Source organism: Cupressus sempervirens, chromosome 8, assembly GCF_028749045.1.
Source record: "Cupressus sempervirens isolate cs-2001-9-10 chromosome 8, ASM2874904v1, whole genome shotgun sequence".
Lineage (NCBI taxonomy): Eukaryota > Viridiplantae > Streptophyta > Pinopsida > Cupressales > Cupressaceae > Cupressus > Cupressus sempervirens.
Genome location: NC_143125.1, coordinates 17,431,376 through 17,450,850, shown reverse-complemented (window position 1 = coordinate 17,450,850; position 19,475 = coordinate 17,431,376). Strand labels below are relative to the sequence as shown.

At 37.5% G+C, this 19,475-nt stretch overlaps 1 protein-coding gene across 1 annotated transcript in view; it reads right to left on the bottom strand.

Annotated features, from left to right (window-relative positions):
- Window positions 1–19,475, bottom strand: part of LOC149541368 (protein ESMERALDA 1-like) — a 128,895-nt gene that overhangs the window by 96,751 nt on the left and 12,669 nt on the right. Inside the window, exon 2 of the mRNA XM_089796629.1 lies at window positions 13,362–13,437. Coding sequence (XP_089652755.1) covers window positions 13,362–13,437 — 76 coding nt within the window. The remainder of the gene's footprint in view (window positions 1–13,361; window positions 13,438–19,475) is intronic.

Here is a 19,475-nt window from a genome sequence, read left to right as displayed (position 1 = left end):
CCGAAAGTGTATCGCGGACGAAGAGTTCACTACATGCTCGTGCTCCCTCGACACTCTGACTCGTGCGAGTTAATTCCCTTCTGTCTGGATTCTATTCCCTCGGCAAATAAAAGTTCAAAAATTCCTCCCTTGCTTCTTCCACCAATTCTATCCGTTGTCAAATCTCCTCCAACAATTCCTCGGCGGTTCGGCATCCACCAGCAACCTGCTAAAACCTCCATCTACATTCGACCTGTTGTGCCAAAATTAAATTTCCTTGAGCTATGCGGATTTCATCTTTGTCCTTCAACTTGTTCTTATTTTTGTTTAACTGATTCGGCATTAGTCTTCATTCCTCAGCCTTTGTTCCAGTTCTATCGCAAATGTTTCCCGTATGGAGTAAATGAATTAATGCACACAGACAATGAGCAAGAACAACAACAGCAGTACTCCTTTTATTATTCACATATGCCAAGAGATTACATACAGATGATTTACAATGATCCCAAATGGGGTATAAATACTTCTCGCCAAACCTTGCCGAAGGAGTCCATCGGCTATATAACACTACTAATCTACCCGTCGGCTATAAAATCTTTACTGACGACATGAACCCGTCGGCTACACAGTTTCTACCGATGACAACTGCCACCTAATTTGTTGTGTAAGTGTATGGAATAGCAAAGAAGTGAGCGAATTTCGTCAAGCGGTCTACCACCACATAGATGCAATCTCTCCCCTGCACTCATGGTAAACCAGTGATGAAGTCCATAGAGATGCTTTCACATTTCCCATCCAAAATGGGCAAGGGTTGTAGTAAACCTCCAGGAAATGTGTGCTCTCCCTTATTCTGTTGACAAACAACACACTCCCTGACATACCTCTGAACGTCATCCTTGAGCCCTCTCCATGAGAACCACTCTCGGATCTACTTGTAGGTCTTGAAGACCCCTGGATGCCCAGTTGTAGGTGCATCATGAATTGCCCTCAAAATCTCCTCTCTAAACTGTGATGAAGGGATCAAATAAACCTTGTCTTGAAATTTGATCAACCCATCCAACACCGCATACTTATCATCCAGAATGGTGCCTGCAACTATCCCAAAAGCCCAATTATCTCCTGCATACTCCGTTGTAATCCAATCTCTCCAATCTCCAGAAACCTCTGCTAGAGCACATAAGTGAGATCTCCGAGATAAAGCATCAACCACCACATTTTTCTTACCTTTGACAAACTCTATGCCAAAGTCATAAGCTTGCAATTTGGTAAACGATTTCTACTGCCAGTCATTAAGATCACACTAGCCCATGAAGCATTTAATATTATTGTGATCAGTCTTGATCACAATACGCCCACCTACCAAATAAGATCAGAATTTGGCCAACGCATGCATTATGGCCAACATTTCCCTGTCGTAGATAGGATAGCTCCTCTCAACTCCTCAGAGCTTCCTACTCTCGAAAGCAATGGGATGTCTCTCCTGCATCAATACTACCCCTATCCCATCTAAAGCATCACACTGAAGCTCAAATAGTTTCGTAAAATTAGGTAGAGCTAGAATCGGACAAGATGACATTATCTATTTGAAGTGATCAAAACATCTTTGTGTTGCCTCTGTCCATGTAAAGGCCCCCTTCTTGGTGAGATTCGTCAAAGGTGCAGCAATCTATGAGAATCCCCTAACAAACCTCCTGTAAAAACCACATAAACCAAAGAACCCCTTGGGCTGTGTGAGGTTTGTGGGATCAGGCCAATCCACAATAGCTCAAATCTTTTCAGGATCAACCCGAACACCATCTGCACTAATGATATGCCCAAGGTAAAGGAGCTTGGTCATGCCAAACTCGCATTTCGATTCCTTGGCATACAACGACTCTCTCTCCAAAATAGATAACACCTCCTCTACATGTTGTAAGTGCTCCTCCCAGGTCTTACTGAAGATCAAGATGTCATCAAAGAAGATCAAGATGAATCTCCTCAACTGCCTCCTGAATATTTGGTTGATACAACTCTGAAATGTAGCGGGTGCATTGGTTAGGCCAAATGGCATAACCATAAACTCAAAGTGGCCATAGTGACATTGGAAGGTTGTCTTCTTGATGTCCTTTGCTCTCATTTGAATCTAATGGTATCCTAATCGTAAATCAATTTTGGTGAAGAAGCATGGCCCATGCAGCTCATCAATCCTAGGAATGGGTTACCTATTTTTAATTGTTTTCTTATTCAGTGCCCTGTAATCGATGCACATGCACATTGTCCCATCTTTCTTCTTTACCAAAACTATTGTTGAAGCAAAAGGGTTTTTACTAGGCCTAATGTGCCCCATCTCCAACAACTCCTTAATTGCCTTCTCTATCTCATCCTTGCGTTTCTTAGGATGACGATAAGGAGTAATCATAACTAGTTTGGCTCCTCCCTCGAGCTCAATAACATGCTCTATCCCCTTGTCAGGACGAACCCCATGCGAAATCTCACCAAATACTTTAGTGTACTTGTCAAGTATCTCTCGGATATCTGGTGGATGACTCTTCCCCTGTAGCTCCAGTGAAGCTGGCATAGTGAAACATTCTACTGCCCACTCTATGTCATTATGCTGAAAAAGTCTCTACATTCTCCTCACAAAGACTACCCTGCAACTACCATCTGAAAGTCCTCTAAGTACAACAGTTTTGCCCTCATGCTGGAATCTCATCTCCAATTTTGCTAGGTTGGGTGTGAACTCAACTAGTGATGCCATCCATTTTATGTCGAGGATGACATCATAATCTCCTATGTCTACTACATAGAACTCATCCTCCAACTCATAGCCATCTCCAAACTTGATGTGAAGATTAGATATCTTCTAAGTGCATAATAATTTGTCACCATTAGCTACCATGACTCTAAACCTAGGATGCTCCTCGGTTTGTAAACCTCTCGTAGCTACGAACCGTACATCAATGAAGTTATGTGTAGCCCCAGTGTCAATGAGAGAAATCACTTTCTACCCCTAACCTTAAATGTGATCGCCTTTTGAGCCCCTGTCAACCGTGCCAACGACCTATCATCCTTAGGAATGTCATTCTCCTCTGGAGTGCTACTCTCGTCCGAATCAAAGTGTTGTTCCTTCCCCTCTGACTGTGACTCCTCCGCTGAGAAATACTCCATTTGATTTGCCTTAGCCTTGAGAAGGCACTTATGAGATAAATCCCAAGGCTCTCTGAAATGAAAACATAGCTTCTTCCTCCTTAACTCATTCAAGGTGTCATTGTCCAACTTATTATCCCTTTCTGACTGAGCATCCTTGTGAAAAGATTTTTCGTCCTTTTCCTTATCCTTCTTCTGATGTGAATCCCTATGTTGAAATCTGCTCCTAAGAGAAGAAGGTGCTAAGTCACAAGCCTTCTTGGTGGCCTCCTGTAATGTAGTCGGGTCATGCCCCTTGACCCAACCCCTCAAGGAACCTGAGAGTTCATCCATAAATAGCACTACTAATCTCTTTTCTGAAATATCTATAACGAACACAGCTAACGTTTGAAATTCACTGATGTATGTCTCGACTAATCCCCACTACTTGAGTTGTGTCAACTCTTTAAACTATAGCTTAAGATCTTTGGTATCAAATCTTTCTATGAGTCTCTCAGTGAACTTGTAAGATGTGATCTGATTAAGCCCCATGGTTACCATGCCATGGTGCCACCACTCATGCGCTAGACCATCCAAATGAATAGATGCATACTTGATAGCCTTCTCCTCAAGCATCGGATTCAGCTGTATGTATCTACCTTCTGCACCCAAGCTCATGCAGTCATCTTCCCTGAAGCATCATAATAAGGTAAAGAAAGTTTTCCAACTTTCTTTCTCAGCTCAAAGTTTTGATTCCTCCCTCCTGCTCTAGGCATGTGTCTCATCCTTACGTCCATGGAATCTTTGAGGGAAATATCTACCTGAAACTCCGGTCCACTAGCCTTCCAGTCCCTCCTGAACTGATCCTATAACTCAGTAATCTGCAGTTCGTTTATTGGTTGAACTCGATCTCTGGGTGGGAAGGTGGGTAAAAGAGGTCTCAAGCTCGCTATCTGAGCTAGGTGTGTAACATGACTAAAGTTATCAACCTCATTCCCATTGTTGCCATGTCCATTATTATTACCATTAATGTTAACCATTGTTGTTGCCTCGACCTCCATTATTATCATTGCACCCATTTCCATTGTTTGCATCACCTAAATTAATATTGAGGCCCATTTGTCTAGCCATAAGCTGCAACATCATATCCATTCACCTATTATGCTTTTGCTACATACGCTGCCCCTGCTCTAATGTATCCAGTAACTCTCTGAACATTACATCTCCCTGATCTGGACTGGTATTCCTACCTCCACCTAATCCTGTATTCATGTCCTCTCGGTCACCCATATTGCTGTCCTGATCAAAGAATATCTCCTCTGTGTCTGTATGACTGGATTGTATGACCACCTGCACGGATGAACTAGACTGTTCGCTCTACAAGTCTGAAATCCTATTTTGTCTTGCTCTGGTATTGCAAAAATTATAAAGCCTCTGTCACATGCTCAAACATAAATGCTTAGTCTGTTTTTTAAATTTTTGATTTTAGTGTTTTGACATTTTGTCAAAAACTTTTACCTCTATCCAGTTGTTCCAAATTCCCTATAAAACCTCTATAGGATGGCAAGACTTATAGCTCTGATACCACTATAATAACCACACCACCTTTTTTTTTAGGAGACTTGCAGACTACTAAGTACTATCAATTAGAGTGTTATTTTCAACATGGCATTTTGACAAACACTTAGCAACATATAATAATAAATATGCCAAGTCTTGAACCTCGATATTTGTTGATAAAATATTGATTTTGCAATAGAAAAGATTACATACAATTCCCTTATAGGCTGCAACAAATATTCAGACTGGTATTTAACAATTACAATGCCTAAAATGAACAGTATGATGGAAGGACCCTGGAAGTAGTGATCTACAGATGAAATGACTGCGTCCCAACTTTTAACTAGCAAGAGTGGGCAAGAAAACTCAATGCAACATTGTTCATGCACTATAGCAGCACTATTCACGACACTATAGCAAAAACACTATTCACGTGCACTGTAGCAAAATTACTATTCACGTGCACTGTAGCAAAATTACTATTCACGTGCACTGTAGCAAAAACACTATTCACAGTTGCATAACCTGAACTTCAAAGCTCTTAAATCATGTGTAAAATCACCAATAAATCCCACTATGTCTCCTAAATGAAAACACCTGACAATCCTCCTGACTATGTCTTTCAACAGCAAAGATAATGCTAGCAAAGAGGGGTTTTGTCCTCCAAGCCCAACAATTAGATTTTCCAGAAATCCGATAGCATAATAGTAATATCATCCAAGCATGGCTCAACTCATTCCAGCCAACAGAATATAAAGTCCTCAAGGAAGTCGACTTCATTTGCATAAGCAATGTGAGATAAATGGGAAACACCTTTTTAAAACAACTTTATAATAAAGTGACTTAATTGATAAGTCTTTTATTTTATTATCACTTTATAATAAATTAAATTAACTTCGGCATTAAAATCATATGAGTCAAACTCAAAATACCATGTATGATAGCTCATCGGAAAGAGCTCAACCAAATCCACCAAGCAGAATACTAGAAATTTCCATATCATTTGACTCCCACTGACTTACTACAAATAGTAACTCCTAAAAATACTACCAAATGAGCTCCCTAATCTCTTCATTAGCCTACGGAAGCTCCTATCATAGGCTAATCTACTGACCCTGATGGTCACATTAAGTAGGGGACATTACAGATTATATATGAGATATAATTTATATGAGTTTATTATATATGAGATATAAGTTAATTGTTATATGAGAGATTAATATAACTATGATTAAATTTGTTATTGTATTAATTATATAATTAGCGAATAGAGATGTCCCATGAAGGAACATGTCTTTTCATGGCATATTCTCAATATAAATAAGAGATCGTTGTTATTTGGAAAACACATCTTAACAGGTAGTGCCATTACACTTGCACTGATCCTCAAAAAACCAACACCTTTCTCTTAGCTCAACCATGGTTTCTTCAATTTGGATGGAAATGGATCCAAGATGGGGAAATCTTTCACTTCTTCGGCATTCCAATTGCCTTCCAAGCTTCTCCGGTGGACCTTTGGCATGTTGTCCTCTCAAAGATTGAAAAGAAATTGGATTACTAGATCACAAAGCCTCCCTCACTTGAAGGGAAATTTCAGATTTTCTCCAAAGTTCTTGTTGCTACTCATGTTTATTATTCCTCGTGTTGGGCCCCTTCTAAAGCTTCTTATAAGCTTGAGCGTCTCCTTAAATATTTTCTCTAGGTTTCTGAGGCCGACCATCATGGCTTTCACAGAGACGCTTGGAAGTTTTGTTGCCTTCCAAAGAAATCCGAAGGTCTTGGCCTCTTGTCTACCCAAAAGCAAGGATTGCCTTTTTGTGCCAAGTGGGTCATACGTTACTCATGCATCAAACAGTGGGCGAGGCAGGGATAGCAAAAAAGACCCTTAGGGAGTAAAAGCTAAGTTGCCGGTTCGCGGTTCGGTTCCGGGTTCGGGTTCGAGAACCGGTTCGCTAGTTCGACAAAATTTTGAAAAGGGGTTTGGGTTCATTTGGGTTCGTTAGTACAAAAACATGTAAAAAAATTTAAAATATATACATATATATATACATCTTTACGAAGCATGAGTTAGAATTAGAATGTAGCATAGTAGCATAAACACATTTGAACAACAAAAAACTTTAAAACAGCATAAACAATATAGTAGCAAACCACAGCGATCATTGGAACCCCTAGCGACTAGATCTCTTCCCTTTCATTTAAAAAATTCATAACTGTATCTGATTAGTTTATGCAGATCAACAGTAAGTTTTAATAAAAAATTCTTCTTTTCATAAATTTATTTACCAAACTCTTATTATGATTAACATAATCGATTGAACGTGGTTAAAGACTAATTAGATCTAGCTTGCAGAAGGTAAATCCCTTTGACCAGTTGAATATTCTTCAATCTCTTTGGGCACAATCTCCCAAGCACTGATCAACAACAGTAAACTGGAAAAAGACCATTCATGGAGGCCTCTGGATAACACAATCTGACATCCCAGATTCAGTATTCTTTAATACAATTTTTAATATACCTAGAGGAGAAATAATCAGCCAAACAGTGATAGACAATGTGGTAAGTAGCTGCCCCACTTGACCATATTCACGTGACCGTAACTTTCTTCTGCAGGGCAACATTTCCCAATAAAACGTTGTTTATTGTTTAGTGTTTGAAAAATTCATATTGCTACTCAAATAAGCCCTGAAATTCCTCGAAATTGGTCATGGTGGTCGCCACATGTTGAGCATCTTCTCTTGTGGGTGTCTCAAATTTAGTAGCATTTTGATTCAAATAGGAAGTGTTTTACAGCTAGGGATTACTCAACACTAAAAAACTATGGCATTGTAATGCCTACCAACCTAGACCCAAGATGTATCAACATAAATTAAATTAAAACATGTTGTAATGTGGAAAATTTATATGTGGTTCTCCTGGGTTCGAACCCTGGTCCGAAATTTTATATGTGGTTCTCTTGGGTTCGAACCAGATCGAACCAGGCCTCCAAAAACGAACCCAAGTTGAACCGGACCAGAACCACGAACCGGTTCGAACCGGTACGTGGTCCGGAGGGGGGGGGGAGGTACCCGTGCAACTTAGAGTAAAAGAGCAAGCCACTGTATTGGAGCAAAGCCCCTAACATATAATGAGGCTTGGAAAATTCTTCCTTGCCATTGTATTTCTTCAAGCTTTTGTATTACTATTAATATGTCTTCTTGGAAGGGGATTGGCTTTCAAACTTCCTTGTTATGAAAGAGCCATTTCAGATCCAAGGTACTTTTCTCATTAAAAGCATCTAGAGAGCCTAGGAGGTTGTCAAGCCTTGTCTTTGCTGAGGTGGTGATGGCTTTAATGACAAGCTTGCTATGAATCAACGGAATCTTTGGTGCTCACATCTCTTTTATGTTCAGGGTTTTCTCCTTGCCAAATGTCAAGGGGTTAATGATCTTCGTTTTCATAAACGAAGCATTTGGCCACCCAAGGATTTGTTCTCAAGAGACACCATGAATCTTCACTCCTAAAAGAATTCGCAAGTCTAATTCCATCTATCTTGTCCAGATCAGCAGACTTTCGACTTGTTGGTCTCTGCTTTGCCTCCTCATTTAATTCACAAGTTGGGAAATGCTTCTGCTAAGCCATGCTGGAAGGATTGGAAATGGTATCCTTGTACTCCTCTTTCCAGTTACAACCCAGAGATGGGTTATCACTAGTTGGCTCCTCACTTTCCTGTGGTCAATATTCTCAACCAGCACTGGCATTTGCAGTCTTCTCAAAAGGCATGGCATCTTTGATTCCTTTTTCTGTGGTCTGAAACCACAAAACCTAAAATTGCTCATTTTGCCTAGTGTATCATGATAGACGAACAAGCATAATATCAACAGCCCTTATGGCTTCCACAGTTTTTAATAAGGGATATCAGAAAGAGAGCTATTGGTTATTACTTATCAGTAAATGACTTACGAAAGTAGAGCCCGCTTGTATGGAAGGTAGAGAAAATTAATCTACAAGAAATAAAAGCATTAAACCTGCAGCAAAATAAAGTGGAGCTGCAGGAATAAGTTAAGCTAGCTGCATGTAAAAGAAAACAATGACATTAGTCATTAACATTAACTTTGACATTAATAAACAAAATGGAAATAAAAAGTAAAAGAGCCCACATAAGATATAAAACTAGGGCCTTTAGCATTGAACAAAAGAAGACAGCTTAAAGAAAACAGCATCTTCACTTAGAGAAACAGTTCTATGTACCATTTGCAGTGTTTGCAGCAGAAACACTCTCTCTGATCCATATACATTTAATTCCTCTTCAGATGGAAGCTTAAGTGGCCAACATTGTGGAGGCCGCATTCACATCCTGCTATGTGTTTACTATTTTGATCTGAGCTAGACTCTTGGATATTGTGTGATGATTCACAGCTGATCTTTTGATGTTGTCTTTTTCTGTGATACATTTGATTACTGATATAATCTTTTGCCCAAATGATGTCATTTCTGATGTGAGTAGTTCATTAATCAGGTGATTCAGTAGTGATCATAAATGCATGATGTGTATGACAATAGATACCATGATGCTATATGATGACATCTGGATGCATTTATATCTTTATAAATGATGTTTTGACTTTGAAAGAAAAACTGTTGTTATTTGGCTACAATCTGGTGTGCCATCTTTTGTGCTATGTTGATGGACTCGATGATTTTGTTGTAAATTATGTTTTATGGGATCAATGATATTGTTACACTTGCTGATGATAAATTATATCGTGAAAAATATTTATCCAGATTAATACATCAACAATGTGATGTGTTCATGTACTTGTATTTTCTCGTGCTGTCGGACTAGTAAACATTGCTGGTAAATGTTAGTTAATTGTGTTAGATGATGCTTAAATAATGAATGGAAATAATTTAAGTTTCAGTTATGATTATGATGTTAGTGATTAGATTATATTGTTGTTGTGAGCAAGGGCAGTAATCTACCATTCATAGAATGGGTATGCTGCTAGAGTCTCCTTTCATTGTTTGGTGTGTTTTCATCACATGCATGTACTTCGGGTATTGTACTAACATGGACAGTTACCGGGGGCATCAACTTCACCTAGCTTCACAATTCTGAGCGTTTCTATAGATATATATACATCCCCAGCGGTGATTAAAGTTGGAGATAGTTATGTTGCCAATCTTAGGCTCAGCCAAAACTGTCGTTTCAGCTTTTGGACGGTAATTTTCTCAATAGTTATAACACTTATTAGTTGTCACATTGCAATGTTCAGGTGTTCTTATGTGATGATTTGATGCATGTTTAACTTCAGTGTGGTTAGGACGTCGTTCTATGCGCATGTTGTGCCTATGTTGTGCAATGTTGTTGGCTAGTGACTTTGGGTGTAATTATTGTAGTTGGCAAGTTTTTAACAGGATCTAATTATATTAATATTCTATTATGAATTTATGAGGAATTTTGTATTTGGGTATTTGTCGATGAAATTATGTAAATGGATTCACATTTTATTATGAGTTGTAAGTTATTGGAGAGTTTCTTAAACTTTAGTGTGGTTAGGTGGTTGTTCTATGCGCATGTTGTGCCTATATTGTGCAATGTTGTCGGCTAGTAACTTTAGGTGTAATTTTTGCAGTCGTTGAGTTTTTAAGGGGATTTTATTATTTTAATATTTTATAACGGATTTATGAGGAATTTTGTTTTTTGTTATTTGTTGATGAAATTATGTAAATATTATTGATTCACATTTGTTATGAGTTTTAAGTTATTGGAGAGTTTCTTAAAGAGTGAATTTCTATTTCATTTTAATAACTTGGTTTTATAAGAAACTGGGGGTTTTCATCAAAACTACTTGTGAAATTTGATTTTGGACTTCTTGGTTGAATTTTTGGATGAGAATTTTTGTAATTATTTGAGCTTTGGCTACCTCAGTTCAATTTCTTCCATTCCTCCAAGTTTCATCCGATTTGGTCGAGCGTTCCACATTCTCTGAGTTTATTTGGGATTTCTTAGCTTTAGAAAGGTGAGTTTGAATTTCCTTTTGTAAATCTTGCTTAAAATTTTAATCTTTTGTTTGAGAATGTTTTGAAGCATTCTATGTATTCCTTTTGAATTGCAAGTGGGTAGAATGGAAATTTGTAGATTAAAGAGCAAATTAGTTGCATATTCTTGAAAATGACAATTTTTGAGTGTTTCAATGGCTGGAGCTTTCATGCTTGTGTATTTGGATGAACAAAATGCATTTTTGGGATTTTCTCATTTTCCTGATATCTGAAATTTGAAATTTTCGATGATTTGTGACTTGAAATGCCCAATATTCAAGTTTTGAGTCTTGGCTATTGCGTAATATTTCTATTGTGAATTGCATTGTTGTGATTTTAAGAGGGAAATGGCAAGCGCACCAATGCCTTGAGTTTGATCATCATCCTTGATGAAGTCTTATTTGTGCTTCAGCATGCATGCAATTGTAAATTTGGCACTCGTGTGTTCATGTGAGAACAATTGGATCACCCCGCATTGTTGAGGTTGTTGCATTATTGTCAAGAGGCATACCAACAATTCACCATGCTTGTATGGTTGTGAAAATGCATCATTGTGTGTCATATGTATGCTTGAGTGAATGTTAAGCCAATTTTGGCAGTGGCTCTCAATGAGGGGACCAGGGGTAGAGGAACCACTAGGGTAACCTGTTTTAGAGTCATTGTGTGTCATATGTATGCTTGAGTGAATGTTAAACCAATTTTGGGAGTGGCTCTCAATGAGGGGACCAGGGCAAAGGAACCACTAGAGTAACCTGTTTTAGAGTGCTTAATCCAATGCTAACATAATGAAATTGTGTGTGTCGGTTTGGAGCTACGAGCCATGGACTCCTCCCACGTACCTTGTGGGCTCTCATTAGCCAAGGACATATTGGAGAGGGATTAGCATTACCAACACATCAAGTTCCTTGTCTCCACGAATGGATGCTTAACATCACATGAGACTCGGTGCGATGAGGTGATGAGTTGTTCCATTCCCCACCTTGGCCATGCACTAACACTTCCAACCTTGGGCAATGCATTCACTCATATAGATCTATTGAGCTAGTTGGTCTTGTAATGTTGATTACATGGATTGATTGTTCTATTTGTACCTTAACCCTAATCGTTGTGTACCTTTGGTGATGTGTGTAGAATCTAGGTACTGCATGTTTATGGTTCTTGTAAATGCACTATGATGGGATGGATGTTCTTTTGTGTATACCTTGTATGAAATCTCACTTGTGTTGTATGGACCACATGGTTATCTCCATAAGCAAGTGTGGAGGGCTTTAGGGTTCCTTGTTGGAATCACCGAAAGTTCGAGCAATCAATGAACGTCACAACAGCCAAAGATAAGGATCCACAAGAGGCAGTTAAGCACACGTGACAAATCCATCAGTCTATGTTGAATAATACCTTCACCTAGAGGGGATAGAGGCACCAACCTCTCAACAATCCCCCCTTTAGTATGACCCGAGGGATTCGAACCAGTAGCCCAGGGCTCTAATACCACTCGCCGTCTTATCTAATGAGCATGTCAGTTTTGTCTTTTATTAGGCTCCCTTCTTAGTCATCGTCTTTCTGAATTTATTGTTTTTAATTCTGTCCTAGAATCGTTGAAGTCACTCATCGCTGCCAACACTCATTGCCACCAACATTCATCGCTACTAATAGTATACCTAATCGTTGTCTGAAAAGAGTCATTCCTTTGTATTTATAAATGTAAACTCTTATGATTAATTGTTGTATACTTTAAACAAATCAATTCCTTTTATACAAGTCTCGTCATTTCCATAACTTCCTCGTGACATATGTAGCTGTCTGATTGTTATGATCTATAGGGTTTACAACTCCAATGTGTTGTAGGTATACCTTGCATCCTAACAGACTATACTTGAGTTGTGGAGTTTACTACTCCAATGCTATGCTTTTTTAATGATTAGCGTGTATGTTTCTATTATTGCAAGTTAATATAAACTATTCTCAAAACAAGTAGAGCGATGCAAGGTCACCACACTAGGGTCATATGGGCAGTGCTTGGAAATCAAAATTCACACAGGAAAAGCTCAAAACCAAAAACACGAGTAGAGCCCAAGGCCCAAATCAAACAAATACCAGCTGCCAAAGAAGCAAGAGCGACACCAAAGTGCGGTGGAAAAGGGTTTACTCCATTCATCAACGAGGTCAATGGTGACATCAAGGAGAGACCACCTGAATCAGCAGCAGCCTCCTCCTTATCTTTGTCCCCTCATTTGGGTGACATCAACAATGCCAATTTTGGGAGCCATTTGGATGAGCTAAGACACATTCCATTACCATAATTCCAAAATCATTTACAATTTCACCATAATGGGCTGTGGAAATATCATGTTTTTAAATATGCTAGCTATTTTATTTACTTACGTACAATAGAGGTATATCATTTAATATACTTGCATACAATAGAAATAAGTCAATGTAGTGATTCTGAAGCATTTACAATAATAGAACAAAGCAATAAAGTTTGCAAAAGAAATCAATATCACTGAATTCAGAAAACAGTACCATTAGTTTGACAATAATAGAACAAAGCAATAAAGTTTGCAAAAGAAATCAATATCACTGAATTCAGAAAACAGTACCATTAGTTTGTCTTTGGTAAGTCTTTATTACATAAAATTATAATTACATTGTGGACCTTTAGTGCAAATGAAAAGAGGAATAAAGAAATCCAAACCTGCATCACTCATAGTCTCGTTGATGCAAGGTTCCCATCTTTCACCTTCTCTAGGATACTGCCATGCTGCTATTAGCTAAAATCAGATACAGAAGTTGTGTCAATACTAATTTACCACCTAGCAAGATACACAAACCCTTCATCATAAATAGAAGAGAAAATTCTATTAACAATAAAACTTACAGCAGATGCAACTGACCCGCTTGTAGTAGGCATAATAACATTACTACAAGTAAAATTAAAATTAAAAATGCCACTATACTTCAGGAAGAGAATAGAGCAAGAGACTATAAAATATTAACTACACCGAATCTTGAAAATCCATCTAATATTTAATTAACAAAGTGATCCTGTCTATAGTTTTCTTCATTTCATATACATCACACATTTTAATATCCATTTATTACATCATGATTCAAGAAACTTAAATATTTGAAGTCCAGATTAAATATTTCAAAGAAAATTGTGCCAACAAGCTCTGGTACTATAAAAAAATTGACACAAAAATTCCAGAAACTTAAATATTTTATGTCTGGATTAAATCATTACAAACAAAATCATCCGAACAAGCTCTGGTACTATAAGAAATTTGACACAAAATCCAAATTACGGGGATTTGATTGAAAAAGTATTCACAAACTCAATAACATCACAGGTTATGGTATGGACAGTTTTGAAATTCCCAAAGAAAAATAATGTCTTCAGAGTAGTTTGAACAGTTTTTTTGTAAAAGGAAATTAGCGACAGAGAAACAAATGGATATAAAAGTCATAACTAGATGAATCCTAACTTCCAAGGGAACCAAAGAAACCATTACAAGTGTAGATCTTCAATGTGATACTCAATGACATCAGATGCTTAAATGTGTTGAGTGTTTTAAGTGACTCTACAACACCCCCTGGATCAAATGAAAGACCAAGATAACTTCCACAAGAGATTGCCAAGACAATTGCATTAAGATGCAAGAATGATATTATTGATAATGAACATCAATGATTAAATGGACATTCTTGGATATGATTGAAATGTACATAATAGGCCTCCTTATATAGGAAAGGCGATAAGAGACAATGGTAATGAGAAGATAAGTTATCACCTACACAAGGTGGAATCACGTCCACCAAAGGTAGATCATCCTCTATTATGCAATAAAGTATGTACAGTGATGAGGACAATAATGTGATATGTGCACTAAATATGGATTGAGATTACAACTATCACCACGTAGAATGGAATTCTCCTACACCATGTACATAATTGAGGTGCAAACTCTTAAGTGTCTCAATGACAAACTACTATGCAATACATTATCCTAAGTAAGCTTAAGTAAAGTGTAATTGGTGAATATTTAATTACACCAAAACCCCCCCTTCAATGCAACTTATGGGAATTCACTTAAACTCACAATACAAGACAAGTCCCAGCTACTAGTCATTTTAAATACCCATGTACAATATGCAAAGCAATACATAAAATGCAATCTCTCTCATCAATCAAAGAAAATGAGAAAACAACCTCATGGGAAAAACCCTTCCCCAAAAGAGGGATAAAAACACACAATGCAAGTTGGATGGAATACTCAAGAACCCCTAGGAACTACATACATCATGTATACACAAAACACTCTCCCCCAAGAAGAAGGATGATAGGAGACATGATATCCTGTATATAATAAAGAAGCTCTCTACAAGAATGGTGAGTGTTTGAAGACAAAAAATAGTCCAATGTCTACAAATAACATTTCTCCCCTTGGGAAGAAGATAGACAAAGTACAAATGTAAGAATGCTTCCCATTCTAGATAGGTACTAGTAAGTACAATCTAAATGTAGTAAGATGATGATGCCATAAACCAATCCATATCCAAATGAAAAGAGGAAGGTCTGCATGTATGCATCTTTGAAGACTGAATAGGTATCTCCAAGCACAAAGATTTCATCACATCATCAAGCTGGCCTATGAAATGTGGCAAACCAAGTGAAGAATGAGAATAAGGAGTATCAATCTCCAAAGAAGGTGAAGAAGTATCTACAACTTTGATGCTATCATCAAAGAGAAGAGAAAACCCCTCAAATATGTCTCCCAAATCTGAAATGTGAGACTCCACCAAATGAATCAATATCTAGCAAGTAGGAATCCCAATCAGGAAGACAAATAGGTATCTCTTAAATATAGGTGGTTTTAAAAGAAATGTGTGATCTCAACTAGAGAAGTAGGAGTTGCATGAGGAGTCACTAGATCATCCTGACTATCAATATATGCATTATGCTCAATCTCGTCCAATATATTATCATCATATGGAATATTATCTGCATCATCAAGTGGAATGAGACAATCTGCATCAGGATCATTTGGGAATAGAGGAAGGTGTGGATCTCCAAAATGCTCCCAAATAATTGTCCAAATTGTGTGGGCAATAAATATCCTTGATTTTGAAGTACTTTGGATGGTTAAAAAATGAAAAGAGTATCATACCAATCACTCCTTTAATATGGCCATTTTTATCTTCTCAAACTATTTCCTTCCACTTTGTCTTTGGCTCAGGAATGAGTCCATAAAGATAGGCAAGAGATTAAGCCATCTACAATGTGTCATGATTCCTTTTGCAATGACTCATAATTATCCTAGTCAATCTATTATAATGGGATGTCTACCATATGCCATGATTACATAAATGATGCACTTCTCATATTGCAAATTGAGATCACAAATGATTATGCCCCACAACCAAGCTATAGTAGGCTTAGATCACTATACAAAGGACCAAACTAAGGCCTAAGCATTAGAATTGCAAAAATAAGCCATAATTTTGAAAGTATGATTTCTGATCACAACCACTCAAAACAAATCAGACCTGAAAAGTACAGAAAAAATTATGCCCTTTTTAAAGAAATTAAAACCTAAAAACGAGTTCATATGAGCCCAACGAGACCTTGGAATTCACAAAAATAGGGATTTATGGTTTTCAGAAAAAATCAGAAATAGAGAACCAAAATCACCTGCACCACTATGTAGATTGTGGAATTCTACACCACAAAAAAAATATATTGTCCTAGAGGAGTTTGAATGACTAAGATATAGCTGTTTGAAAAATGTCTCTAAAATCATTTTTTCTGAATCGCCTTTTCCGCACTTCCAAAATTCAAATTGCTTTAAAATTGGCCTTAGATGTCCAATTTAGATAAAAGTAAATTTGATTTACTGGTTTTTGGACCTCCTCTCTATGATGTCAACCTCTTATTTGCACCAACAAGCTCCAATTTTCACCTACAATAGAAAGTCGCAAAATACAAAACCCCAAATTTCCTCCAAAATAGATGATGAAATGATGGTTCAAAATGCCAAATTTTGCACCCACAATTGAATCAAGACTAGATTGCACTCCTTGAGAAGAGGTCTTCACACCTTGAGAGCTCTGATACCATGTTAGAGTTTTGAGTGACTCTACAACACCCGCTGGATCAAACGAAAGGCCAAGATAACTTCTACAAGAGATTGGCAAGACAATTGCATTAAGATGCAAAAATGATATTATTGATAATGACTACATGGACATTCCTGAACATGATTAAAATATACATAATAGGCGTCCTTTTATAGGAAAGGTGATAAGAGACAATGATAAGGAGAAGATAAGCTATCACCTACACAAGGTGGAATCACAGGTCTACCAATGGTGGATCATCCTCTATTACGCAATAAGGTATGTGCAATGATGAGAATGATAATGTGATATGTGCACTAAAGGTGGATTGAGATAACAACTATCACCACCTAGAGTGGAATTCTCCCACACCATGTACATTATTGAGGTGCAAACTCCTAGGTGTCTCAATGACAAACTACTATACAATGTATTATCCTAAGTAAGCTTAAGTTGGTGTAATTAGTGAATTACACCAACAAAATGGCCTATACATGAAATATATTTTGTCAGTCAAAAGCTGCAAATACCAGTAAGGATTTCCTTATTCTCATTATAGTAAAACTGGTTTTTCCCCCTAAAACAATATCACTAAACAAAAAGATGGGCACAGAAGACAAAAAAAAAAAGTGCTCCAGAAATCTATTCCTGCTTTAGGTTAGGGTTTCGAAGGGTCAATCACTACTAACAAGATACATTGTACATGAAATAAAGCATGTTGGGAAAGAAAATTAAAAGAGCAATCTCAAGAGTTGACAAGGCTCTAGAGAAAATCGAAGTTATCTTTTACCTTATTTAATAATTGTAATTTTGCAATCAAAATTGATCAGTATCAAGAAAGAAAGTAACTCCCCTATAATTTATTTTTGAACTTTTTGGACACCCAAGGCTTTGTAAACTCTCCTATGACTAAGCTATTTGGATTTCAATGCATGCCAAAGTGTCATACGTTACTAGTGATTGTTTGGACACTTGCATATTATACTGGAATACAGCAGATTTTTAGATGGTATGTATAGCTTGAAAAAGTTCTGAACTTCCACATCTTGGTGGAGACAAGGATCTGAGAAATGTGCTTTAATACTTAACATTGTAAACTGATTAACCTCATGCACCACGCCAAAAACTCCCTATCAGAACAGACAGCACAGCAGGAAAATACTTGCAGAGTCCTAGATCTTGTAAATGTGCCCCTGTTTTTGTTTAAGATTGTCTCTATTAATTCTAAACAGATCGAATAATATAATATCATAGTATGGGGCTGCTCCAGCCATGTCTAGGAGAAGCCTAGACAAGAGTTACAGTGAAAACTCTGCTAACAGCAGTTGAGTCATCGGATGTTATAACCAATCAGTTACTTTTTTCACCAAAGAACAGCAGGTAGAGCTAGGATCATCCAAAATTTAGAGCTCCAAAGTCTAAGCATTTCTTACATAGTAAAGAGTTGCACTTTTTACATTCTGTTGCTCCATATAGTTTTCCAGTATATATTTAAAAAATTGACTCACAGTGCTACAGGACCTGTCTGCAGGAAAACATAAACAATCCACACAGACCTGCCATAACAGAGTACACACCACACAGCAGGCTCCACATGCAATCCCACCCATGCGAGTATTCCACCAACATCAGAGGCACCAATTACCACTACACAGATGGCAGCCTGGTAGCCCTGCTAACAACACAATACAAAGTTAGCAGCTCTGCCAGATAGCAGATCCACCACTATCTTCAACAGCTAGAGTGAAATAGCCCAAAAAGCAGTTTCCCACCAGCTCAGAGCAATTTCTCAGGCATGAATACAACTAGTTTCCAGCATTCTAAACAGTTTCAAACAATTTGGACAACAGTCTTCTATTCAGATAGGTATATTCTGACCACAGGTATCAAACTGACACCAAAGCGACTTGCACTTTGGTTTTTGCACTTATTTTCAAAGGCTCCATTCGGGCTCATATTGGCTTCTTTCTTCAAGCAATTATTTTATCTAGACTAATTGTTCAAGAACTACACAATGGTGTCGGAAATTCTTATTTTGATGTCTGTATTTTCTAGAAATTGCAGATTCTCACAGGTATGCCAAGCAGTTCTGGCTTTGGAAAGGAACTTTGAGACTCAAATTAGGCTCATTGAATAACATTTTGGGTGCAATTTTTTTTGAGTGCATAACTTTTGGTATACTTTTTGTTGGTTTGTTTTAATTTAACCCATTGTGTATCAAACTAGTGTTTTCAAATTTTTAGCCAAAAGTCACATTTGTAATGTACTGAGATCAGGATCACTTTGCTAAGTTGGTAAATGGTAGCAGTGTCCAGATCAAAATTTAATATTTATTGGGGTTCATCCACAAAGTGAATGTGGTGGAGCAATCTTGTGGTTAATCACTTTTTGTTCTTGCAATGGGGAAAACCCAGGTTAAACGCCAAATTCAATATAATTATACCTCTTGGAAAAAACCAGTATGGCATTATCTACACCAAAAAGATTTTGTTAGATATATACAAACCTGTGAATGAACCAACCAGGATAGGTCAAAAGTTATGGGAGATAAACAATGAGAAACTCTTGATTACATTTGCTCATTAGTATCTTTTGCTTTACAATTTCATCTTAAATCATGTAAAACACTTAAGGAGGATTTGCAAACTCTTGATATGTTGTATTGTAATGGTAACAAGATTAAGCGATATCA